Source organism: Solanum dulcamara, chromosome 7, assembly GCF_947179165.1.
Source record: "Solanum dulcamara chromosome 7, daSolDulc1.2, whole genome shotgun sequence".
In the NCBI taxonomy this organism is placed as follows: domain Eukaryota; kingdom Viridiplantae; phylum Streptophyta; class Magnoliopsida; order Solanales; family Solanaceae; genus Solanum; species Solanum dulcamara.
The window spans coordinates 7059775-7084828 of NC_077243.1; the positions used below are offsets into that span (position 1 = coordinate 7059775).

The window sequence follows — 25054 nt, forward strand, 5'->3', positions numbered from 1 at the left end:
TATATAAAAATTATTGTATGTTACATAACAACACAAATGTTTAAATCTCTCTTATTGATTATAGTTTTGAATTTTTTTTAATAAAATGAAATGTTACATGAATTATCAAAATTATTCTAAAAGTGTTTAAAAATAAAATTAAGACTTTATTTCATTAATTATGCCAATTAGAGTATCATTTCTTATATAATATTTCGTAATGCTTTAAATTACAAGAATCAATATTATAGTGATTGTTACCTTTAGAAGACATTTAAAGTTAAGATATTTAAATTTAATTATTTGATAATTTAATTAGTCGGAATTTAAAATGTTTAATAAAACATTTCAAAGAATTAAAGATAATTGTACAAAGTCAACCTTAAGACATGATTAATTCAAATTGAAGTGAATTAGATAAATTAAGAAATAAAAAGTAACTATAAATTTAACTGTTTATGAATTTTTATTATAATTATATCAATAACAAAATTTCAAAAATATGTGCATAATAATTACTAAAAGATTAGCTACAACCTATAACAACAAATACATAATTTTTTTATATTCTAGTTAGGGTTTTTCCAAGTGTGCTATTGGCGGTGCTTCCGTTAATATTAACATTTCAACATATGTATGTATCTCCTTCATCTCTTGTCTGCTCAGTGCTTTTGGTTCTTCGTTTAATCGGTCGAATTTATTTCTTTTTTGTGCATCTTCGGTATGTTTTCGTATTTGAGAGAACTGAATTTGGGGGATTTTTGGCCTCCTTATTTTTTGGAGCCCAAAGCCACTGCTCTAGTGGCTTTAGGGTTGAGCCGCCCTTGAAAGTAAATTACCAAATCTTTCTAGTTATTTCTAGTTTAAAATACATGTTTACATGTAAATTGTTTCGCGTCAACAAGCTTTTGATTTTCCAGCGTACAGTGTTTAGTGTTAGTGTATTAATGAATTTATATGCTAATTTTATCAGGTACAGTAGCAGTTTTATAGTCTTTATTGTCTACTAATCCAGGTTAGTTGTTTAGCTATTCGCAAAGACCTTCTGAATTGTGAGATTTGATCATTTGAAATGGTAAATAAGAAATTTGCTTTTGATTCTACTGCCTCTTATTATCAGTGAGCTCTGTTGGAAATTTGTCTGTTTCCCCTCTCCTTAAATTAGAATTGTTTTAAAATGGAGTTGACATTTATTATTGAGTTCTTCTCTTGTTGAGCTTTTTGATTTTTTTAACATACAGTTTAAACTACCTTATGGGTCCTCTGTTGTGTTGTTCTGCACTCAATTAGTATATTTTTGAAGGTAGTCCTTGATTTTTGGCCTCACTTTACTGGGTATTTTTTCCTGACTTTTTTTGCATGACAGACAATGGACCACTACTTTTGAGTATTTCATTGAATGGTTTATGGCATCCTGATTGAAATTATATTGAACAAAATCATGCTTATTGTCTGTAGTATTTTAACCTGAAAAGGTTGTTTTATTACGATAAGGAATGCACCTAAGTATGGGTTGCAAATGGGTGATTGGGTAGAATTTGTGCGAGTTTATAATGGGTCGAGGAAAAAATGGGTCACAGCCCAATCCGTCCATATTTGTGGGTCAAAAATGGGTTGGGTGACTAATGGGTTGACCCATTTTAATACATATATGAGAAATCAATTTATTTTTAACGAGGAATATATCACCCAAATAAGAGATGTAAGAACCATATTGATATAGAAGAACTTGAAAAATAAAACTTACGTCAAAAGCTATTGCAATAACTCAAAATTTACTTTTGGAATTGTACCGGATACAATTTAAGATCAAAATACTCTTTCTAGCATGTTATGTCGAGGATCCATCAGAAACAACCTCTTTACCTTCACAAGGTAGAAGTGAGGCTACGTATACACAACTCTACCGATACCCCACTTGTGAGACTACATGAGAGATGTTGTTTTTGTGTGGGGCGACAAAAGGAGACAAAGGTCTGCCTCATCGCGGCGCTTGTCTTTTTGAAGTGAGACGCCAATTAATATAAAATTAAAATATCTGATTACACATATAAATAATCAAAATTTCAATAGCAATTTTCATAAGAGAAGAAAGTTAGTGTATTAATTAGTACACACCTAAACTGAACTGGGCAGAAAATGGAAATAAGTGGACTGAATAATTATAAGGAAAAAAACTGGTCAGAAACCGGAAAACAGAAGAAGAAGTTGTGCAAGAACAAAGAAAAAGAAAAAGAATGTATCTGTCGGAAACATAGGAGAAAGAAGAAAGAAGAAGAAAGGACAAGAAAGAATAAAGGAGAAGAAAGAAGAAGACGTATCCTTTTGCAGATGAAGAGAACAAGGAGAAGAAGAGAACTCGGTAGTCTGAAAAGAGATAAGTCCAAAAAAACCTAAATTAATGTATACTCTTTCCAGCACAAGAGTTGCTCTTATACCTAAAACCAATTTGCACTGCACATACATAACTGATGGATACAGAGAATAAGCAGTTTTATAATATCTATTATCAATAATATCTTCAAAAAATATTTTCATAAACAGTTTGAACTACATAAAAATTATAGAACTTGTTGGACCAATATAAGCACATAGAAGTAGAAACTGGTAAACACTTATAATGACTTTTTTATATTCTTTATAAAATTGTTGGCTTTGCTTTGTGAGGTCAACATTAAGAAATCCTTGAGAAAAGTAGGGAACTATATAATCATCATACAAGGGTCAAGCATTCAGAGAATGTTCAAAAGTTCCCTGCCTAAATGAAATATCGCTTGGGCCAGCAGTGGGAGACTAATACAAATTTATTTGAAATTGCATTCAACCCGTGTTCAACCTGCACTCAATCGTTTTTATCCATTTTATTGCGGGTTGAAAATGGGTTGACCATATTTACCCACATTTAAGATGGGCGGGGTTAGAATACTGGCAGGCGGGGTGGTCAGGCTAATATGGGTGAAAATTGCCACCACCACACCCAAGGTGTGTGACCTAGAAGTGGGATGAGACCAAGGGAAATTAAGAAATCCCAGTGAAGGCAAAATAAATAAATAGGTGATTTCTTTTTTCTTCCTATTTACCTAAACCTTGGTGGGGGAATATTTGGGTACATGTGCTAGTGGAAGGTAGGAGGTATCCGATCGGGTAGTCGAGATGTGCTAAGCTGTTGACAAAAAAATGTATAATAAGGGGTAAAATCATTAGCGCTATTATAATACCATTCTGTTAAGTACTTGCTTAATTTGCTTCCGTTTTTATAAAACCATTCTGTTAAATAGTTGTTTAGTTTGGTTCTAACTAAATGTTTGGCTAAAATCACAATGTCAGAGAACATAGTTGTCCCCTTTGTTGGACATTGGAAATTATAAAATATAGTTACGTATAAGAAAAAGTTATTTAAAGAAAATTATCAAAATGGTTTTGGCTTCTCTGTGTTTAAGGAGATAATGTGTGCACAAGGTCCCGTCATTGCCAACAAAGCTTCTCTCCTTGTCAACAAAAAAGGAAAAAAAGGTTATAAGTTAGCTCTCTGGGTCCAAAATACAGGAAGTAATGGAATTTTAGTTTTCAAAAGTTTGGGTCATACTCATGGTAGACAAACTGGCTTTGCATATTGAATTTGATTTCTAGCCTAGGTTTCTACTTTCTATTTACTTTTGTGTACTGATCTCTGATTTTACTGTTATTTCTTTCAAAGTGGATCCAATGCATAGCATAGTGTGCTAAAAGAATCATGATATGGGTGAAATTATCAGTACAATATGAACAATGTCATTGATATATTCTGTCAAGTTTTAATTCATCTCTATTTCAATTGGTGAAGTATTTGATTTACTATTTTTGATTTCAAGGATGCAGAAGAATTGACTAATAATGATTATTTAGAAAGATAAAAAGCTTATTGTCTGGTTTGTATAAAACAAATCAACTGCAGGCATATGTAATGAAAGTTTTGTGTAATGGAGAGGTAGGAACTCTAGCAATGTTGATGCAAAGATGCATATTAGTAAATCTAACTTCCATTGTTGTGTATTTTGTTGCTTAATGCAGTAAAAAATGGGGTCTGAATTGAGGATGTGGGTTTCAGACAGATTAATGTCTCTCCTGGGGTACTCACAGTCCACAGTTGTCTCTTATGTTCTTAATCTGGGTACGTCTTCTTCTTACATTTAAATAAACAATTGTCGCGGCAACATTGTTCATAATATCATTTTCATGCAGCTAAGAAAGCTTCATCAGCTGCTAATCTAACAAATCAGCTTGTAGATGATATGGGTATGTCATCCTCTAATGAAACGAGAGTGTTTGCTCAAGAAGTTTTTGAGAGAGTTGAACGCAAGACAACAGGGCCAAATGTTAGTTTCTCTTGCAATTTCAGTTATTTCACAGGGTTGGACTAGCGAGAATTCTTTTGGTAAAACATTGTGATTTATATCGTAACACTTGGTGCCTCTTGTTCACCAGCTGTATTTACAACAAGAAAAGGAGGCTGCAATGTTGGTGAGGAAACAAAGAACGTATACACTGTTGGAGGCTGATGATGAAGATGACAATATTGTTGGTGTGGAAAGTAATTCCGTTCCCTCTCAGACTAGGAAAGAGGATACCCGGATAAAAAAGTTTAGGAAGAGGATTGAGACCCATGGAGATGAAGATGATGAGGCATAGTGCTTATACTCTTCTTCTTGATAGAATTGAGTTTTATTTCTGATGGTAAGCTGCTGTAATATTGAACTTGTCTTAACAAGTTGCTTTGTTTTGACTGAATATGACGGTGCAGGTAGTTAGGGATGAGGAGGATGACAGACGAGTTCGGAGACGAACTTCCCAAGACCAAGATGATAGTGACAATTCTGAGGTACAACTTATGGTGTATTGTTTTGACTTTTTTGCTCGTTCACCTTCTCTACACTCAGAACTCCCGATCCACTTGACGTTAACTGCATGTTTTCGGTTGCAGTCAGAAGAAGAAATACTTCGGGACCAAAGAGAGAGGGAGGAGTTGGAACGACATATCAGAGAGCGAGATGCTGCTGGGACTAGAAAGGTGAGCAATCTTAACATTGTTTGAACCTGTGTGTGCTTAGATATCAGGCTATGTTTCTATGATTTAAATTCGCTGTCAGTTTGTTTTCGGTGGAGAGGAGTGTTCAAGTAATTCGTAAATCAATCTATTAGTTCTCGACCGTTTTAGAGTTGTAAATTGAAGTGTGGATGCACTCTTGACATTTAGAGGTTGGTCCCTTACAATTACAAATATAGTGGGGTCCTCTTGTGGATTTGACTATTTTTAAGCATCTTAAACCAGCAACAACAAACACACAACAACTATGCCTCAATCCTAACAAATTTGGATCGGCTGTATGAACCCTCACTGGCTATGTTCCCCAATTTAATTCTTCTCAGGCCAACCTATGTGAGGATTCATCATGAATTGACTAGTTTGGTTAGTTTTACACTAACAACCTACCACAACCCTCATCCTTTTTCCGGGCTTGGGACTAGCGATGTGAGCAAGCTCACAATGGTGGAGTTAAGCATCTAAAACCAGCAATTGTAGATAAAGTTTTTTATTTGAACGTCTTTGTTGCTTTAGTTGCTTTCAATTTTAGAAGTGTAAAACTGTGGCACATATTCACCAGTTATTTCTGTGTTTTATTTGCTGTCATATTCATCATCTTCTAATAGGTTACCAGTCTGAGCATCACATGCTTTGATTGTGTTTTCTTTTGCATCTTTGCAGTACCTTCTTGGTACTAGCCTTAGTAAATACTTAAAAAATGAAAAGGAAGAAGCTTTGATTGTGTTTTTGCATTGATAGCACTATTTCTTTTGAAGGCCTTTCTTGATTAGTTTGATTTTTCATTTCGAAGGTGATTAAATAGAGGCACGTATGTGCAGGATTTTCCGTGTTATTTTACTATTATACATCATTTGTGATAGGTTTTAGTTGGAATATCACACCCCTAGATGTGTTTCTGCTTTGACATATTTACTGAACTTGTTCAAATCATCTGATATGATTTATTTCCGTGTCCATTAATGAAGGTCAGATTTATTTCTTTTGTGCCAACGTTATTTTTTCATCTATCTTTGTTCTAATGCGGTATTTTGTCTTCAATAACAGTTGGCAGAGCCAAAATTAACAAGGAAGGAGGAAGGTACCTTACTGTAGATACAATTCTTCCTGTATAAATTTGTTTATTTTTCCTGTTCTTCAGTAGAAAGAACAGTTTATGCAAATGAGCTCACACATGAATAAATGACAGAAGAGGCAATCAGGAGGTCTGATGCATTGGAGCAAGATGACATTGGATCTTTAAGGTTCATCACCATACAATCTGGTTCAGTATTCTATTATTATCATATATCTTACAAAAAATATTCTTGCTTCAGTAACCACGTAAATCATCCTTAACTTGGAATACCTCTTTTTTATGGTTTTTTTACTTGTCTATTTTATTCAAAGGAGGTAATTGAAGTGTGTTTGAGTAACTAACCATAAAAAAGAAAAGAAGAAGAAAGAAAAGGGAGGTAGATTAAATATGTCTTGTAGTTCCAATGTTGTTGGTCTTGGGAAAACATAATTTTGCTTGTTGGTAGATATGATAATAAGGGATTTAAATTGGAGCTTTTTGACTTTCTTGGCTTAGAGTGTGGATGTCATTTTTTTGGTTATTTGAATATTTCACTCTTAAAGAAAAACCAAACAATAGATAGATCTGCGGGTGGCATATAAGTTAAATTTCAGGCTTATCTGCTTTTTGATTAAAGATGATTTGATAAGTATGTACAGATTAAGAACATGGTTCAACCAAAGTAATTTGTCAAATCATCCTGACTGTCTAGTTTGCATGTATAAATGGAACAATAAGTTATTTTAATATGGAATGCGTCTGTCTGAATAATTTCATACTTCTTTCATTCTAAACAAGTTAAATAAGACTTGATGCCTTTGTTCTTCAAACATCTTTTCTTTCTTATTATCTTCTGTACCCTTAACTCGTGGCATTTCATCCGTTGTCCTTTATTCTTCATAAAAACAAAGAATTAGAAATTCTTTCATCTACTGTCCTTTTTAATACCCATGAATTGTTGAATATCAAGATAGATTCCATATTTGAATTTCCAATGCATCAAGTGGGGGTTTCTACCCTCAGTGTGACATGTGCCTGACAACACCACTTCATGACAATCCCATCTCCTTTTTAAGTTCTTGCATCTCAGAGTTGAGAGGAGAGATAGTACTATGGACAGAAAAAGACACATCATTTTTTTTGTACTAGAGACTATATTCCTATTCATCAATTCTAGGGTCGATTAGGGATATCATTGAGAAGCACTTGGTGTTAATACATAACAAGGTCTTGTTGAAATAGTATGATATTATGTTATTGATTGAATAACTATCTCACACATTACATTTTCTAGGGCATCGCGTTCCACATTTAATGTTCCCTATTTTTCTCTGTATTTGTTATTCTTTACCCTTCTTCCTGTTGTATTTTTTTTTTTGGCCGGGGGTTGGGGGGGGGGACTACTTTTGTCATTCAATTTAAAATACACAGTCCAATTACAGTTACCAGTTTTAAAAAGAAATACACGGTCCAATTTGGGATGAGATACTGCATCTTTGCCTCTGGACCTCCATGAAGGACAATCTTATATTACAGGCCTCAGTAGTCAGATCTGCTATAACTATGTGAAGAATTTAGGGCAGAAATCTGAACAAATATACTTACGTAAACAGTTTTTCCGGCAATCTCACAATATCTTCCTGAGCTTTGAATAATACTATCACCCATCAATCCTTGTGATTTTGCACAATGAGCATTTCATTTGGCATTCTAACATAATTTGCAAACTCTCATCCCAATTTCATTGTGATCCAGGAAAGTTTCAAGACAAGAATACTTGAAGAAAAGGGAGCAGAAGAAGCTAGAGGAACTCCGGTATTTACATGACTGTACATTATAGTCTACACCATCACTTATTATATGGAAGTAAATTACATTGTTCTATGTGATATAATCTAAAAATATTTCATTGTGGTTACTGGTCAATGTCTAACCATATTTGTGGTATTCCAGAGACGATTTAGAAGATGAACAATACTTGTTTGAGGGAGTGAAGCTGTCAGAAGCAGAGGAACGTGAGCTGAGGCAAGGAAATACAACCCCCCTCCTCCCGTTTTGATGCTCATCCCGGAATGATTCTTAATTTGAGATTTTGTTTTTTTACTGATTTCTTCTCGCAATTGATTCTATAGTGAATTTACTCCGTAACACTTGTATATTTCAAGACTTGTTTGTTGCTACTGAGAGATTGCATGATGTGAAGAGCATCTACTGTTATTGAATCCTAAAGTGCCTTGTGTTTGTCATTCTCTTCTAGTAGCTTATATATGGATGGGTATTACATGCTTATCTTTCCTGCTCCAGTGGAATTCCTAATTCTAGTTAACATAAAGTCATCTAGTGTTTTTCATCAGTTGTCTTTTTGGTTATGAACTTGATTTTATCTCACTACTTGTTCAATGCTTGTGATAAAATATACAAATTCCTGTGATCATTCAGAGTGATAAAATGTCATCGTTCCCTTATCATATGAAGATTCTGATTAGTACTTGGTGAATTCTTGTGAACATGGAGTTAGTGCCTTTCTGCATTTTCCTTTTCTGTTCCTTTTTAAAGCGGGGGGATTGCTTTGTATATGCATATGCTATTGTGTACTCAGGACCTGTATAATTTTGCAGATATAAGAAGGAGATATATGAACTTGTTAAGAAGCGATCAGAAGATACTGGGGACATGGACGAGGTAATTAATATTCTGAATATTTTTTCGCTTCCAAGAACACGTTTCATCACATTAGTTATTTTTGTTGTCTCTGCCATTTATTGCTTTGATTTCTTGTTGCTTGTCATATTCTCTAGTATCTCCATGGCTTTCCCTCCCACACAACATACAGGCAAAAAGTAAAAAAAGAAAAATGAGATCTAAATATCACCGTTTCTTTGTCTATTGTTCCCTATGAGTTATTTATTGCTTTGATCCAATAAAGGCTACATCTGGGTACTTCTAACTAAATGATGAGCTTTCCTTGCGCTAATCTTCCTTTATGAAAGACTTCTTTTTTATCCCATAACAATATTATTTCCTTATATATTCTCTTAAGGCTTGATAATGATTTTGTACACTTGAGGAATAGCCTTTTATACATCTGATATTGGTTTTCGATGCACCCACAAGGTTCTTATATGTGTAGATGATTCAATGTCATTTATAGAAAATTATATCTTTTTGTATGGTTTTCTACCTTTTACTATTTTTGTATACTTCTTGTATTTGGATTTTTTCGCCCTTCGTAAATAAAATTTGTTACTTCATGAAAAAAGCTTCTCTTAAAGCTTGAATGCAGTTTATTTTAGAATTTTGATGAAAATGCTTAACCTCTGGATTTTTTGTATGAATTATATGTTCCGTTCATAGTTAAAATAGTGGATGATTGTACCTTTTCTCGAAGCCCTCCTTAAAAAAGTATCAAGAATTGGAAAAGAAAACCTCAAATGTTGTTTTCGCTCTTTCCTTTTCTGAATATACTATAGGATATTGGGTTGGGGGGGCACTGTAATCTGAATTTTAAGAATTATTGGAAGCCCTATACTATTATTATTTATACTTGGTTTGTTTTCTTATCCAAAGTTTACTGTACCGAATTATTCATAAGATAAGTCTAAATCATGGCTAGTGGCAGAGCTTGAAATTTGATTAAGGGGATTCCAAAAAATTTAAAAATCGTCACACTTAGGATATGAACCTATGTCAAGGGGATTCAACAACTTAATATATACAAAAAAGAATTGTTTTAATCTTAGTTGCATAAGGTAATTTTTCGGTGAACGGATTCAGTTGAACCCCCTTCACAAAAGGTAGCTATGTCCCTAATCATGGCGAGGTGAGTTTGATGCTTTGTTACTAGTGCCACCAATCTGAAGAATACGTGAACCTATTGTAAATATTAGAAATAGGGAATATTAAATAAGTTGATTCCGGGAGACGGAATTTGAACTCTATGCCTTGTTCCATTTTATGTCAGTTTTCATGTGAAGATTCCTTATGGTTGCTTTTGTTTCAAATACAGTATAGGATACCTGATGCCTATGATCTTGAAGGTGGTGTGAATCAGGAAAAGAGATTTTCTGTGGCTTCGCAGAGATACAGGTTAGTCATATTGACAAAGATATTTGTAACTGTTGCTCTAGCATATAGAGTTGTGCAAAAGTGTGTGTTGGTCTTAGAGAGTCAATTTTTATTACTTAAGAAGTTTATATGGTCTTATATTTTGTTTTGACATTTCCAGGGATCCAGATGCTGCTGAAAAGATGAATCCTTTTGCTGAACAAGAAGCATGGGAGGACCATCAGATTGGTAATCTCTGATTCACCTTACTCAAAGTTTTATGAACTTAGAAGTTTTCGAGTCTCTAAATTTGGAATAATCGCAACACAGGGAAGGCGAAGCTTAAATTTGGGTCAAAAGACAGAAAGTCAAGATCCGACGACTATCAGTAAGTTCTAGCTTTTCTCTCTCTCTCCCCCCTTTCCCATGTATGTGTATGATGTACATGCATAAAGGACGGTATGGAAGAATTGGCTTCTGTATTTTACAGAGAGGTGTATTTTACTGTATCGAGGATCTGAAGGGTAAGATGTTTTCCACCTAAATCTTATTATTTTAAAACCTAAGAACTACTTTGGTGCAGATTTGTGTTTGAAGACCAAATTGAGTTCATAAAGGCAGCCGTAATGGATGGTGTTAATGTATGCCTTCTTATTCAACCTTGTCGACATTGTTGTTATGCTAAATCTTCTCTTGCTAATTTCTTGATCATTGTTTTAAGATTTTTTTTTGGTTTGTGTTTAGGTTGACCAAGAGCCTTCCACTGATTCAATAGAGAAAAGTATGGCTAAGTCAGCGTTTGAAAAACTCCAGGTATTGATTTGTCAGCATCATGCTGTGCAATAGAATCAGCGCTTATGGTTTTCCACTAGTTTATTTTATAGTTTCCTCATATGCGCGAGACTGCTAACATCGGTGAATTTGCGTTTGTATTATATCCAATATAAGTATGCCATCAACATCACTGCTCTGTAAATCAAAATGTGGTTGAAGAAGAGGGGTGGAAGTTTACGTATGGATAAAATGGAAGACACAGGGGCGTCAAGTCTAACTAAAAAGGGACATTTAGGCCGAACAACAGCATACTACAGCGACCAGTGCTGGTCTCTCCCTTCCTGCTTAAACCATTTCTTATCCCTTTGGCTTATTGTGGAAGAGTTACCGACCTTGCAGGGTCTTTCTTTTCCTTTTACTATGATGGGTTGTGCTTTGGGGCTTCAAACTAACAATGTATATATGTGTGTTAAATCAAGTGATCATTAAATTTATGCTTTCTGTGGATTTCTTTCATATAATATATCATGGACTGTCCTTATAAAAAAATATATCATGAACAGTATCATCTCCCCTGCTACTTATTCACTAAAAATGAGGTACTGTAATTACGTACACTTTTGGAAGAAAAAACACGAATCTACTATGTATGTGCATGTGTGTAGATTATATGTATAACCCATTGAGTGTTTGTCTAGGGTTTTTTTTCCGTGCTTTGCAAGGTGAGAGTTACTGAGGGATTACATTGACCATATTGAGTTAGAATTTTTAATTTATATTGCCGAAATGGGTGAGTCCCTTTGTAGAATTCGGTGGATGGAAATTGAATACGAAGGTCTGCATCTATTAAGTTCTGCCTTATCTGTTAGAATCCTTCGCTTTTGCTCTCTGGGTTTTGCAAGTTATCATGACCTCTATGTTTTCATTGAGACCAATTTTGCTATATAGACCACAGGTTGTACCTTCCATTTTTTATGTTTGATTTGTTGAAGCTCATTTATACTAATCATCTTTCGTGGATACATTTTAGGAGGATAGGAAGACCCTACCAATGTATCCCTACAGGGAGGATTTGCTCCAGGCTATTAATGATCATCAGGTTAGGTTGGTCGGTTGCTTGCATATGTTTATTACTTTTCTTTGTGGGTCTGAGGCTAGTTATAAAGCCCTTTCCACTTATTTGCTGTGTGTACACTGTATAAAAATTGGGTGCTTGTTGCAGGTTCTTGTTATTGTTGGAGAAACGGGCTCCGGGAAGACCACCCAGATACCACAGTATCTGCACGAGGCGGGATATACCAAACGTGGGAAGGTATAGATCTCTCTTATATAGAGTATAGAATGTATACTGCACCCTCCAAAGGGATGTGATTGGAACTAAAAGAGAATGTCACATGATTAGTGGAGGAGGGATATGCTACCTTACAAGCTCCTATTTGATAAGTATGTGTGGATTATTTGCACAAGCACCAAGAAAGTGCTGACGCTACAAAAGTTCAGAGGACTTATCCTTTAGTTTTAGTAGTCCAAGAAGTCCACCACTTGGGCAAAATCATTTTCACTTATTAAGTTACCCCAACGAAGCTTTAATCTATAAGCATCTAAAATCGACATAGTGTATTGCTTTTGTATTCAATTCAAATCATCTAGTATCTCTCAGCTAATGCAGGATGCTTTGTGAACTAGGCTGCCCTTTATTGTCTCTCTTTGGACTGTGCAGAGTAATCAAAAAGGTGTTCTCCAGAAAGTTCTTATATGCTTCCTAACTTTTTATTCCTAGCCTCTATATAAAGCATCCTTGACGTCTTTTTTATTGCCCATTGTACTCCAAAAAGATCAAGGAAGGAGTCCAAAAAGTCCACCAATTTGTCATATCATTAAATTTTAAGTTATCCCCAAAAGCAGAAACCAATAAGCATCTAAATTTGACATAATGCTGCTTCTATATTGCCTGCAAAGGATCTATCGTTTCTCTCTCCAGACTGCCAAGAGTACACAAACGTATCCTCCAGAAAGTTCTTATATGCTTCGTAACTCTTTATACATGCTCCCTATTTATATCATCATTTAAGGTCCTTGTAATGCCATCTGTACTCCAAAAAGATTAAGGTCTCTCCAGATTTGACCGATGGGAGGACAATGCAGAAAAAGAGGTTTTTGGCCATTGATACATCCTTCATGAGCTTTACTCTTCCTGAACACTTTCGATGCCACGGACCATTTGCAGCTTTTCCCACCAAAATCTTGTAATAAGATTTTTCAGTAAACAATTCTCATATCAGCTACTGCCTCCATATATGATTATAAATATAAAATGGAAGAAGAGAACACATGTTTTGTTGCTTCCTTTCTAGCTATGCCAAACACTTGAGGGAGAGATAGTAGAATTCATCCCACGATGAATGTAAATCATAGCATACATTGTCATGTAGAACTAACTCCATTCCTCAGAGGTGGAATATGATTGGAGCTATCAAAGAGTTGTCAATCTCATTTCAAACACAAATTTTGTTACAATTAGTCTTCTCACCTTGATCTTTTTTTCTTGTTGAGAAAACCTCCTTACCTCTATTTATGCTTAATGTGTTGGACTTCTCAATTACTCTGGCTTTTGTTGTTTGGCTATATGTTGTTTTAGGTTTGGTTGTGGGTCTTGTTTCTGCAATTCTTGACAGTTCTCTCTCTTACTCTGATCAAAGACGATTGAAATGTTTCCACATAGTTTTTATGAATTATTAAGGGCATTCATGTATCTTGTGTATAATTTGGTTTGTCTGCCACTATATTGGTAATTTTCCGGGAAGAGTTTCTTATTTTAAGGACTTTTACCTTTGTAGTATGAGGAGTATTTTTCCAGAATCCTGCATTATGGTATTTTAACTTGCGTTGATTCTGTGAGGACTTCTCCATGGTTGTGGCTTTTGTGTTTTCTACTTTTCTAACTAAACAGTGTTTGTGTTTTCTACCTTTCGAGTTGTTTTAGCTCATCTTACTAGAGAGTTCTTTATTCTTTTAATAACTAAGCAGTTTTTGAACTTGAGCCATACGTTTGTTGTGATTTTTTTGGTAGTGATCTTGTTTTTAAGGCAATGTTATCTCCTTTATGTTGATGCCATCAAACACCTGTTCTTAGCGATGTAGAGATGGGATCAGATATAATGTCTTATGGTTTCTGAAACTAATATTTGCTTCTCATAGATTGGATGTACTCAACCTCGTCGAGTTGCTGCAATGAGTGTGGCTGCACGCGTATCTCAAGAAATGGGAGTCAAACTTGGCCATGAGGTAAGCTTTAGATGATACGTTTGTTCATTTATTAGTTAGAGGTGGTATGTTCGCTATTTTGTAGCAAATATGTTAAAGCTGTCTTGTTCAAATGATATTTGTACCTTAGAGCTTGGAGATATTTCTTGGCAATCTTTACATCAGGTGACCTATATGTAATGATTAAATTCATCAATTTCAGGTTGGCTACTCTATCCGGTTTGAAGATTGCACCTCTGAGAAAACGATTCTGAAATATATGACCGACGGGATGCTCTTACGAGAATTCCTTGGTGAGCCTGATCTAGCAAGCTATAGGTTTGTGCTGTAATAAATGATCTTATCCTTACCTAACTCTCAAACCTTCTGATCTCTCTAAGCAAGTGTCTGGCTTTTCAGTGTCATCATGGTCGACGAGGCACATGAAAGAACACTTTCAACGGACATTTTGTTTGGCTTGGTTAAGGCAAGTTTTCCCTAGTTTAGTCTTTATATCTTTTTTGAATCCAGTAGCCTTTAGATCTTAATATGATGGCTAACTCTTGGTAATAATTAACCTTTGTTTGGAAACTGGGAAGCAGCCAAAATTGCAAACTCTTTCCTTGTTTGTTTGTAAAAGCAGCTGGAATTTGTCCTAATTTCTTTACGTTTCAGTAAAAGAAATGTGGAGGAAATTTAATTAAAAAATCTCTTCGTAGAAAGGCTTTTCCGTGGGGCTCCCCAAAATTCTCACTTTGATGCTCCATGGAAGGAAAAAGATTATTTTCTCCACATTCTCATAGTAAACAGACAAACTGTTCTCTGTTATTTCTCCTTCCCTAGTCAAACAAATGATTAATAATTTTATGGTGGCTGGTGGGGTTTTAGGGATTAGTGAAGTAGGATAGAGTGTAACAAATTTGCATTAGTCTCTTTGGCTTTCAATTGCAACACTAATGTGGTGTGAAACTGCATCCCCATGGCCCTCCTGTCGCTAACAATCAACTTTCTTTATAACAGGATATTTCTCGATTTCGGCCTGATCTGAAGTTGCTAATATCAAGTGCTACTCTGGATGCGGAGAAGTTCAGTGATTATTTTGACTGTGCTCCAATATTTAAAATTCCTGGAAGGCGGTTTCCAGTTGAGATACATTATACGAAAGCTCCAGAGGCCGATTACTTGGATGCAGCAGTAGTCACCGCTCTTCAGATCCATGTAACTCAACCCCCGGGTGATGGGGACATATTAATCTTTTTGACTGGGCAGGAGGAGATTGAAACAGCAGAGGAGATCATTAAGCACCGGATAAAGGGCCTGGGGACAAAAATTGCTGAGCTGATAATTTGCCCAATATATGCAAATTTGCCAACAGAATTACAAGCCAAGATATTTGAGCCCACTCCTGAAGGGGCTCGTAAGGTTGTCCTGGCTACAAATATTGCTGAAACATCATTGACAATTGATGGGATTAAATATGTTATTGATCCAGGATTTTCTAAGATGAAGTCTTACAGCCCTCAGACAGGAATGGAGTCATTATTGGTCGCTCCTATATCAAAGGCATCTGCGAACCAACGTGCTGGTCGATCTGGAAGAACAGGTCCTGGAAAATGCTTTCGGTTATACACTGCATATAATTACATGAATGATTTGGAAGATAACACAGTTCCAGAAATACAAAGGACCAACCTTGCAAATGTGGTGCTCTCTCTCAAGAGCCTTGGGATTCATGACTTGCTGAATTTTGACTTTATGGACCCCCCACCAGCAGAAGCTCTACTTAAAGCGCTGGAATTGCTCTTTGCCCTTAGTGCACTCAACAAGCTTGGCGAGTTGACTAAAGTTGGTAGAAGAATGGCTGAGTTTCCTCTAGATCCCATGCTGTCCAAGATGATTGTTGCCTCTGACAAGTACAAGTGCTCTGATGAAATAATAAGTATTGCTGCCATGCTTTCTGTGGGGAATTCAATCTTTTATCGTCCAAAGGACAAACAAGTCCACGCAGATAATGCACGGATGAATTTTCATGTGGGAAATGTGGGAGATCATATCGCGCTACTAAAGGTTAGTTGCTTAATGATAATAACCTTTTCTGGCACATCATATTCCTGGTCAGTATAGGTTTTTCTAGCCGCATGATATTGTGTTTTGCATGTCTGCTTCACATTGTTATCTTTCCTTGATCAATGATCAATCCCGTCTCCGAAGTACATCCACATAAAGACAAAGTAGAAACAAGTGCATATGGCAGACTTGCCTCCAAGAGGAAGTTTTACGGGGTCGGAGTCAGGCATGACAAACCTTTTGAGTTGAAAGGTAAATCAAAACAAAGACGTATCTTATATGATCAGGTAAAAATAAGTGCTACCATGTAGGCATATGTTTCTTTTGGTGTATGGGTAGGGTACATCTGTAGGATGTTAAAGGAAAACACAATTGTCTTTGTCCCAATTCAAAATAATTGCTATGTCATGAGAACACTCTATCATTATTTAGTTATTTGAAAATTTAGCTTGCCACCTTTAATGAACTAACGGAAATACAGAGGTGCTGCTTGGGTGCATATTGAAAAGGTGATCTTCTTTATCTATTGTTGTTTTCCAGGTTTACAGTTCCTGGAGGGAAACAAACTTTTCAACTCAGTGGTGCTATGAAAATTACATCCAGGTTGGTATGAAGTTCTGTTTTTACGGTGAGATGGTCTTTTCTTTTTCTTTTTAGAAAGAAGAAATCTAATACCTGAGTAAAATGCATGCAGATTACTTTCATATTCTTGTGATGTCTGAGTAAAATGCATGCAGATTACTTTCATATTCTTGTTCTACATTGATGTAGCTCTTTTCTTTTCCTTGTTGGAGGAAGCCATCTAGCCCAATAAAATGCATATTGAGCTATGACTTAAGATTCTGGTGCTACAAAATATTAAAGTGAAACCATGTTCCGTTTGAAAATTCTACTGTCATTAGAAGATCACTTCATCTATGGGGCTTTAGCTAAAAAGGGCATTTAGTATTTTCCATTCTCTAGAATTTTATAATATTGCATTGAGACAGGCTTAAATGGAGCGACATAGACAATAAGGATTCATATAGCTAACTCTGACTTGCTTGGGACTTGGGCATAGTTATTGTTGTATCATATACAAGGCTACTGGAAGGAACTTTTCCTAACTGGACTGCAACTTTTATACAAAAGGGGTTTGGGAGGAGGGATTTTAGCTTTTAGCATGACTGAGGTTGATTCATCATTGCTACCTATAATGTTTAATGAAACCGTTCTTTTAACTTTCCAGGTCAGAAGCATGAAGAGAGCACGGGACATCCGAGATCAATTGGAAGGCCTGCTGGAAAGGGTGGAAATTGAATTGACTTCAAATGATAATGACTATGAGGCTATAAAGAAGGCTATAACATCAGGATTCTTCCCCCACTCTGCAAAACTACAAAAGAATGGATCTTATCGAACTATTAAGCACCCCCAGACAGTTAACATTCACCCCAGCTCAGGTTTAGCACAGGTAAAGGATTTTGTTTACTAAGAAAATGGAAAAATAGATAGTAAAAGAGCATAAATTATCTTTGTTAGGATTATTTTCTTGGCTTCATCATTTTACTTGACTCAAGATATGGTATTCTTGTTGGCAACTTAACAATTGAGATGTTAACACAATTTAAAGTTGGTGATTGTAGATCAACCACCTATTGAGCTTATTTGGTGGCACATTCATGGTTTCTTCCTAAGATTTACTAGTCTTCGAATGATCATCCCTGAGAACTGATAATTCTGTGTTGTTTGAATAATTATGATTTATGACTCAACCGATCAACGTGGTTGTTAGAATGGAAATAGGTGTACACAATCCTACATGGAATAAAAATAGAAATATGAATAGTTTATAGTATCCTACTTGGGAAAGGATTATTTTATAGTGTCTATAAATAGGGTCTTTGTGTAATATTGTACTTACACAATTCAATAATATTTTTCTCCTATATTTCTCACATGGTATTACAATATGTTGCAATTGTTATTGTTCTTGTCCTGTAAAATTTGCATCGCTTTTCGTTTTTGTCACAATGATATATACATACATATATATATATATACATACATATACATATATATATATATACATACATACATATATATACATACATACATACATACATATATACATATATATATATATATATATACATACATACATATATATATATATAATGTATATATTGGTTTTTCTCTCCTATTTGGGGTCGACACTTTTGAGGCGAGGGTCTTTCGGAAACAACCTCTCTACCTCCATGAGGTAGTGGTAAGGTCTGCGTACATTGTACCCTCCACAGACTCTATTTGTGGGATTTCACAGGGTATGTTGTTATTTCTCACATGGTATCAGAGCATTGGTGAGAAAATTCAAAGGTAGAACCAAGTCACCGTGCGCCAATTTTCGGTGGCTGTTGGGACAGATTTGTGTCATCTTTTGTTTTGTGGGTGTTGTGCGAAAATCAACACCACCACGAGACTCAAAAGGGCCAGGCAACCCAACCCCAGCCAGAACCACCGAAAATTATCACCCCATGCGCCGATGCGAGATTTGACTCATGTGTCGGCGAGTGAGAGTTGTTTCGGTCGATTTTTTTGAGCAATTTTTTATTTGTGGTCATCTAGCCATTCCGACCAGATCCGTGCAGTTTTTGACCAGATTCGATCACCGAAATTAGGGTTCCAGTGACTTCCATGCTTTTTTTGGCGAATTCCAGGCTGTTTCCAGTGAGATTCAGATTTTCCGGCAATCAAATCTCTGTAATTCAGTGTTTCTTGTTGTTTTCAAGACAAATTTCACACCATGTCTTTTGGGTGATGTTTTTGGTTCCAAAAATATGGGGATTGGAAGTTCAACCACTATAATCTCTTCAGAACCGTTAATATGAAGTTCAAATTATTTCGCTTGAGCTTTTTCGATTGGGTTGTGGTGCAAGGATCAAGGTGTTCAAGATCACTTAACTAATAATGCTTGTGTGGTAGATGAAAAGGGGAAGGCTAGTGAGGAAGATGCAAAAGCCAAAGCACAATGGGTGAAGGTTGATGCTCAATTATGTAGTCTCCTATGGCGATCTATTGATTCCAAGTTGATGCCCTTGTTTCGCCCATCCCAGACTTGGGAAAAGGCTCGTGCTTTATACACTAATGACATATCTCGATTCTATGATGTGATATCTTGAATGAACAACTTAAAGAAACAAGAATCCGATATGTCTACTTAGGACAAGTACAAGCAGTCATTGAGGAATTTGAAATGTTGATACCAGTTACCACGAATGTGGAAAAACAAGAAGAGTACAAACATACGTTGTTTCTAGTTCTTACACTTGCTGGACTTCCTACTGACCATGATTCAGTGCATGATCAGATTTTAGCTAGTCCTGTAGTTCCTACAATTGATGAATTATTCTCTCGTCTACTTCGTCTTGCTGCGCCTCCCAGTCACAAAGTAGCCTCATCACCCATCATTGACTCCTTTGTTCTTGCATTTCAAATCATAGAAAAACGAACATATCAATCTATGGAGAATCGGCGAGGAGGAGGGCTTTTGGAAACCTCGATCCAAGTGTAGTCATTGCCATTAACTTAGGCACACTCGTGACATATGTTATATTTTGCATGGTCCACCACCCAGTTATGATCTTGTTGCTCTAAAGGAATATAATGAGTTCCTTCGAAATTGTGCACCAGCTTGAGGGGGAGTGTTAGAATAGGAATAGGTGTACACAATCCTACTTAGAATAGGAATAGAAATATGAATAGTTTATAGTATCCTACTTGGAAAATGATTATTTGATAGCGTGTATAAATAGGGTCTTCGTGTAATATTGTTCTTACATAATTCAATAATATTTTCTCCTATATTTCTCACAGAGGTCTTATCTCCCCCTTCCCTCCCATTTCAATCCTTCCAGTTCTCTTTTGATGTGGTAAATAGTTCTATTATTAATGGGAAAGCTCCTGTTGTATACTAGCAATATACCAAAAGGCAGAGAATCGACAACGTAATGTGATCCTTTACTATAACATCCAATCATCTTGACTAATTGGGATCCCATGAGTGCACCAAGAACCGGGATCAAATGTACATACTTGTACTCTTTCCATCGAGAGCTCTACTATTTCTTCCTTCCACAGAACCTAGATGGTGCTAGTGGGACAACATTCCAAGCCCTTCAAGTTGTCTTCCTCATTTTAAATTTTCAGCTGGAGAGTGCCTTTTTGATTGTACCCGTCATCACGCATTACTGCTTCAACCATCTCAAAATATCACACCACAGACTATTTTAGGTGGTCTACATGTTCACGTGAACATTTGCACTGACATGCATTTTCTCTTTCTTAAATGCCCACAATTTTGTCTCCTTCATGGACAAGTGAAATAGCTTCCCTGACATCACGACTAGTAAGTATAGAGAACTCGATTTTCCCCTCTCCAACAGCTTGTGATATAGTGGCTTCAATGAAAGCAATCCATATCTTACCCCCTCCCATCTCCATGAGTTGATTCTACTTCCACCCCCTACGATGAAGGTTATGTTATTGATATTGTTTGACCGTCTCAACCAGCCAATGAGGTCTTACCTTCCCCGGCCCTCCCATTTCAATCCTTCCGTGCTTTCAAATCCTTGCTCATATTTTGTTATGCTTTATATATCATGTCATATATATCATCATCATATATCATATCATATATTATTAAAAGTGGGTAGCTCCAACCTTCAAAGTTGGATTACCATTTTGCCCTTCACTTAAACACTATTTCTATTTTTCTATTTGTATAAAATATTAAAATATATTCTAATAACTAATAAGATATAGATGGAATCAGTTTTAAAGTATTAAAATGTTTATTAAATTATGTACTAAATATATATTGGAAGATAGAAAGTCTTTAAAATTAATGAAATAACTTAGCAGTTCGTTACTATGTGGAAGTCCAAGCATATTCGAAACTGAAGAATTGTCTTGAAAGAGAGGAAATTATTTTCCTCAAGTGAGTACATTAACCAAGCTTCTCGCTGGAGAATTTGGAATGGTGCAATTGATAAAATAATGAAAACAAAATGATTCCTTTTTAAATGGATACAATAACCAAGCTTCTCTTATTAAATTTTGAGCTAAAGAATTTGAAGAATTTCAATTGATACAAACGCTATTTAGCTGGTCAGTTTTCTACACTGTTTATTCATAACATTTCATAATAAATTGAGCCTTTTCTACTACTCATAACATCTCATAATGAATTGAGATATTCTACTATTCTTAATATCTCATTATAAATAAGTCTTTTCTATTATTTCATGTGGTTAACATGTTCACAATTTTTTGAATCTTCTTCTCCACCATCTTGAGTTTCAGATGCTTAATAAAGCATAACAATTGGTAGTTTATGCTTCCATATTTCTAGGTTTCAATTGTTATACTCATATTTTTTTACAAGTAATGTTGTATTTTCCTTTTTATACTCTGCAATAATTACTACAATCATCTCCCTTTTTTAATTTACTTTTAATAATGTTCATGTGCTTGAGTCGAGGGAAGATACTGTGACTTCTTATGGCATTTGAGTTGATCATGATGTGTTCTAATATATGTATTAGTTTATTTTTTATTTTTTATGCATAATAGTCAATTATACGCGATAGATACTTTTATTATATGCATATTTATATATGTTCGAGTATGTATTTATCTTTAAATTAAAACACTATATATGTCACTAAAGTAGCATGCAAAATTTTCAAACCTTAAACTTTTGAGTTTTTTTTTTGTATGTTTTGAATTTTCTTTCATAGCAAAGAGAGAGTCCAATAATATGTATCTCACTTTGAAATTTTTCTTTTGCAATACAAAAATCGTATTAAATTTTTTGGGATAAACGTGCAACGCACGTTCCCAAAAACTAGTGTGTGTATATATATATATATATATATATTAGAGAAAGAGTTTTGCTTTGTATATTTATGTTGACAAGACATGTAACTTGACCTTGATGATAATAGCAATTTCATGAAAATCATTGTGCTTTTGTGCTTGCACATTGTAGGTTCTTCCCAGATGGGTTGTTTACCATGAGCTGGTCCTGACGACTAAGGAGTACATGCGGCAGGTTAGTCCGTCTCTTTTTCTCTTTCTTTTTTGTTTCTTATCAGGATTATTATTACTCTAGCTGTAATGATTCACAGAGATTTTAATTGGGGGTTGTCCTGGCAGGTTACTGAACTTAAACCAGAATGGCTTGTAGAAATAGCTCCCCACTACTATCAGTTGAAAGATGTTGAAGACTGTTAGTTCTCTTACTCTCTTTTATGCCTGCGGGTGTTTTAGTTTTTTATTTTCAGTTTCTGTTGGTCTGGCTGCTTTATTGGTGCCTCACGGCACACTACTAAGCTAGTGTTTGGCTATAGATTCCCAAATATTTTTGGGAAACCAGATTTGGGTGATTTGGAAACATATTTCACTTTTTTTTAAAAAAAAACATGTAACATGAACTATACTCATAAGTTCTAAAACCTATCAAAAATACCCATAAGTTTGACACAAAATTATCATTTTTATAATGAACTAGATAATACATTACGCAAATTACAGTCGTGTGCACCACAACAAAGGACAACTAAAATAATTAGCTTCAGTGTTTCATGCATTGGAGTACAACGTAACCGAATGAAAATAATGGTTAGCTCAATCTTTTTGTAAGTCGTTGAGCCATTTAACTTGATTTTTTTGGTCACATGAACGAATATCTTACGAAAGTTGGGGTTAAGCAAGACAATGCCCATGAAAAATTTTTGTTGGCTAAATTATGCTTTTCCAAGAACAATTACAACTGGGTAGTCACAGCTGCTTTGGAGTAGATATCAATTTCAGGAGGGCATTTAATGAGGAGAAAGGGTAAATAGAATTAGTTGGAGTCATAAATAGATGAGCTTTTTTAACAAAATATGAAAGTTTGGAGTAAGTTCTAAAATTTTAAAAGAACTCAACAACTATATTTTGGCCCCACACAAGTGTTTGGTAGATTTTGAATTTTTTTACCAATTGTTTTTCCCAAAACTTAACAAATTCTATGGCCAAACAGATTTTACCAAAACAAATTCCCAAAAAGTGCTTGCAATATCTATGGCCAAATGGGTCCTAAGAGTAGCCTCCCATCTCATTGTTGAGGGACCTGCAATCCAACCTGGATGTTGGATTCAAGCATGGGACTAGTTATAGTCATTTTTTTCCCCAATAATTTGTTGTTTCCATTGGAGGAGTGTTAGACTGCACTTGTTCAAATGATTAAAAACTTTTGCAGAAGTAAATGAAACATCTTACTTTTTGCAGTCATATGCCTAATTGCCTACCACTAGAACGATATCTTTATAAGCTGTGACTAGATTCATTTACTGAAAGAATTAACATCTTATGACAATAAGAACCTAGAGAGTTAGATTCAGTGAGACCTGCTGAACTAGCGAGTCATCTGAAGGAGTTATACTTATAGTCCTTGGAAATTTAAAATGCTTATGTGCTTGGTGCATTTTGGGGATTAAAATATTCAAAGGATAATCCTAGAAAGTTTAAATACTTATTGCACACATCTCCTTGAACCAAAATATCTAATGTTGATGCAATTAATTATCATCTTTTTTTGGAGGTTTGGTAGTTGAATTTGAATTTGAGAATAAAAAACATGATTTTTTTGTTCCATTTGTTCGATTTCAATAACCTAATATTGTTGCTCAATGTTTATATGTCGTATGCAGCTAGCTCAAAGAAAATGCCTCGCGGAAGTGGCCGTGCATCTTAGGATCAACCCCTTTTTTTGGCAAAGAGCAGTGTCAAGATAATGGCTTATGTTAAGACTTGGATATTTCCCCATTATACTGCGAAGGTGGAAGGAATCTGCTAACTGAAGAAATCCATGGACATTAACTGATACGATTAGATAGTTGTATATACGATTTTGTAGATTCTTCATTTATTTAGATTAACGGTTGTAATTCTCTGTATGTGCCTCTTTCTGATTCCATTATGTTGCACGGACTGTCTAATTAATGAACTGCACCTCCTTTTTATGGATTACTCGGAGTGTTAGCTATATTGTGGTTAAGCCATTTGTTTATCCAAGAGAACACTGTGATGAACTTGGTATGGATTTTGAGTTGGCCGAGGAAAATACTGGTAATTCCTGCAGAAAGGCCAGATACATAGATGGCCCCCTCAGAGTTGACACCAAATCCCATTTTGGCACCTCAACTAAAGTTAGTTCCTATTGAACACTTCAACCCCATCAAAAGTGTCTCTTGGCGTCAACACCTATGTATTTGTCCCTGAAGAAAATTATTCCTGTTATGTGTTACTTCAAATAAATTTGATGGTGGAAATGTTATAATTGAATTCTGCATGTTGTTCGCTTATCTTACGAACCAGTAGAGCTTGTATCAACTATATATGCTTGTGGTTCAGTGGTTCTGGATCAGGAAATGAACATCTGAGCATAAGTTGAATCCGCTGGAAGTATATGAAACTCAGTAAACCAGACTTTCATCTGTGCATAATAAGTAAGTTAGACCAGTCTTTCCTCTCAAGCAGTTGTTTCCTTGAACAAAGATGAAGGATACCTTTTTTCCCATGCAAGCATCACATTTGAGTTTAAATGTTTTTTAGAGAAAAGGTTACATCTGTTTAGAATTTCCATAATATTGCGAGTGTTTTTGAAGTCGTATCACAGGAGTGTAAGAACCAGAGATCCTCCTCTCTGAAGATACAGAAAGCGTTCATTGCTGGATCTGAGGGGAGTAAAAGAGTGAAAGATATAGAAAAGACTTTACGTAAAGCAG

The 25054-nt window shown here is 35.4% G+C and overlaps 1 protein-coding gene across 4 annotated transcripts; it reads left to right on the top strand.

Moving 5' to 3' along the window:
- The first annotated feature begins 547 nt into the window (after nt 1-547).
- LOC129893789 (pre-mRNA-splicing factor ATP-dependent RNA helicase DEAH1-like) lies at nt 548-24358 on the top strand. 4 transcript variants are annotated; one of them, XM_055969178.1, is made up of 28 exons: nt 548-613; nt 953-994; nt 4030-4129; nt 4201-4334; nt 4444-4641; nt 4760-4837; nt 4940-5026; nt 6107-6140; nt 6249-6303; nt 7872-7931; nt 8070-8141; nt 8735-8798; nt 10123-10202; nt 10342-10409; nt 10491-10548; nt 10744-10801; nt 10905-10973; nt 11965-12033; nt 12157-12246; nt 14133-14219; nt 14401-14516; nt 14598-14664; nt 15198-16244; nt 16785-16847; nt 17473-17697; nt 22273-22335; nt 22440-22512; nt 23978-24358. In XM_055969178.1, exons 3-28 carry the CDS (start codon nt 4036-4038, stop codon nt 24019-24021), a joined length of 3153 nt encoding a protein of 1050 aa, XP_055825153.1. In that variant the 5' UTR covers nt 548-613; nt 953-994; nt 4030-4035; the 3' UTR covers nt 24022-24358. The 4 variants fall into 4 exon arrangements, with proteins under 4 accessions (XP_055825153.1, XP_055825152.1, XP_055825154.1 ...); XM_055969177.1 differs by lacking the exon at nt 548-613 and adding an exon at nt 621-809; XM_055969179.1 differs by lacking the exon at nt 548-613 and adding an exon at nt 621-700.
- The last annotated feature ends 696 nt before the right edge of the window (nt 24359-25054 follow it).

Excerpts from the sequence above, each read along its gene's own strand:
- LOC129893789 (XM_055969178.1), top strand. The coding sequence starts at position 4,036 with ATGGGGTCTGAATTGAGGATGTGGGTTTCAGACAGATTAATGTCTCTC. Across the intron at positions 4,335-4,443 it reads GCAAGACAACAGGGCCAAAT|CTGTATTTACAACAAGAAAA; the intron begins GTTAGTTTCTCT and ends CTTGTTCACCAG. Across the intron at positions 10,410-10,490 it reads ATGGGAGGACCATCAGATTG|GGAAGGCGAAGCTTAAATTT; the intron begins GTAATCTCTGAT and ends ATCGCAACACAG.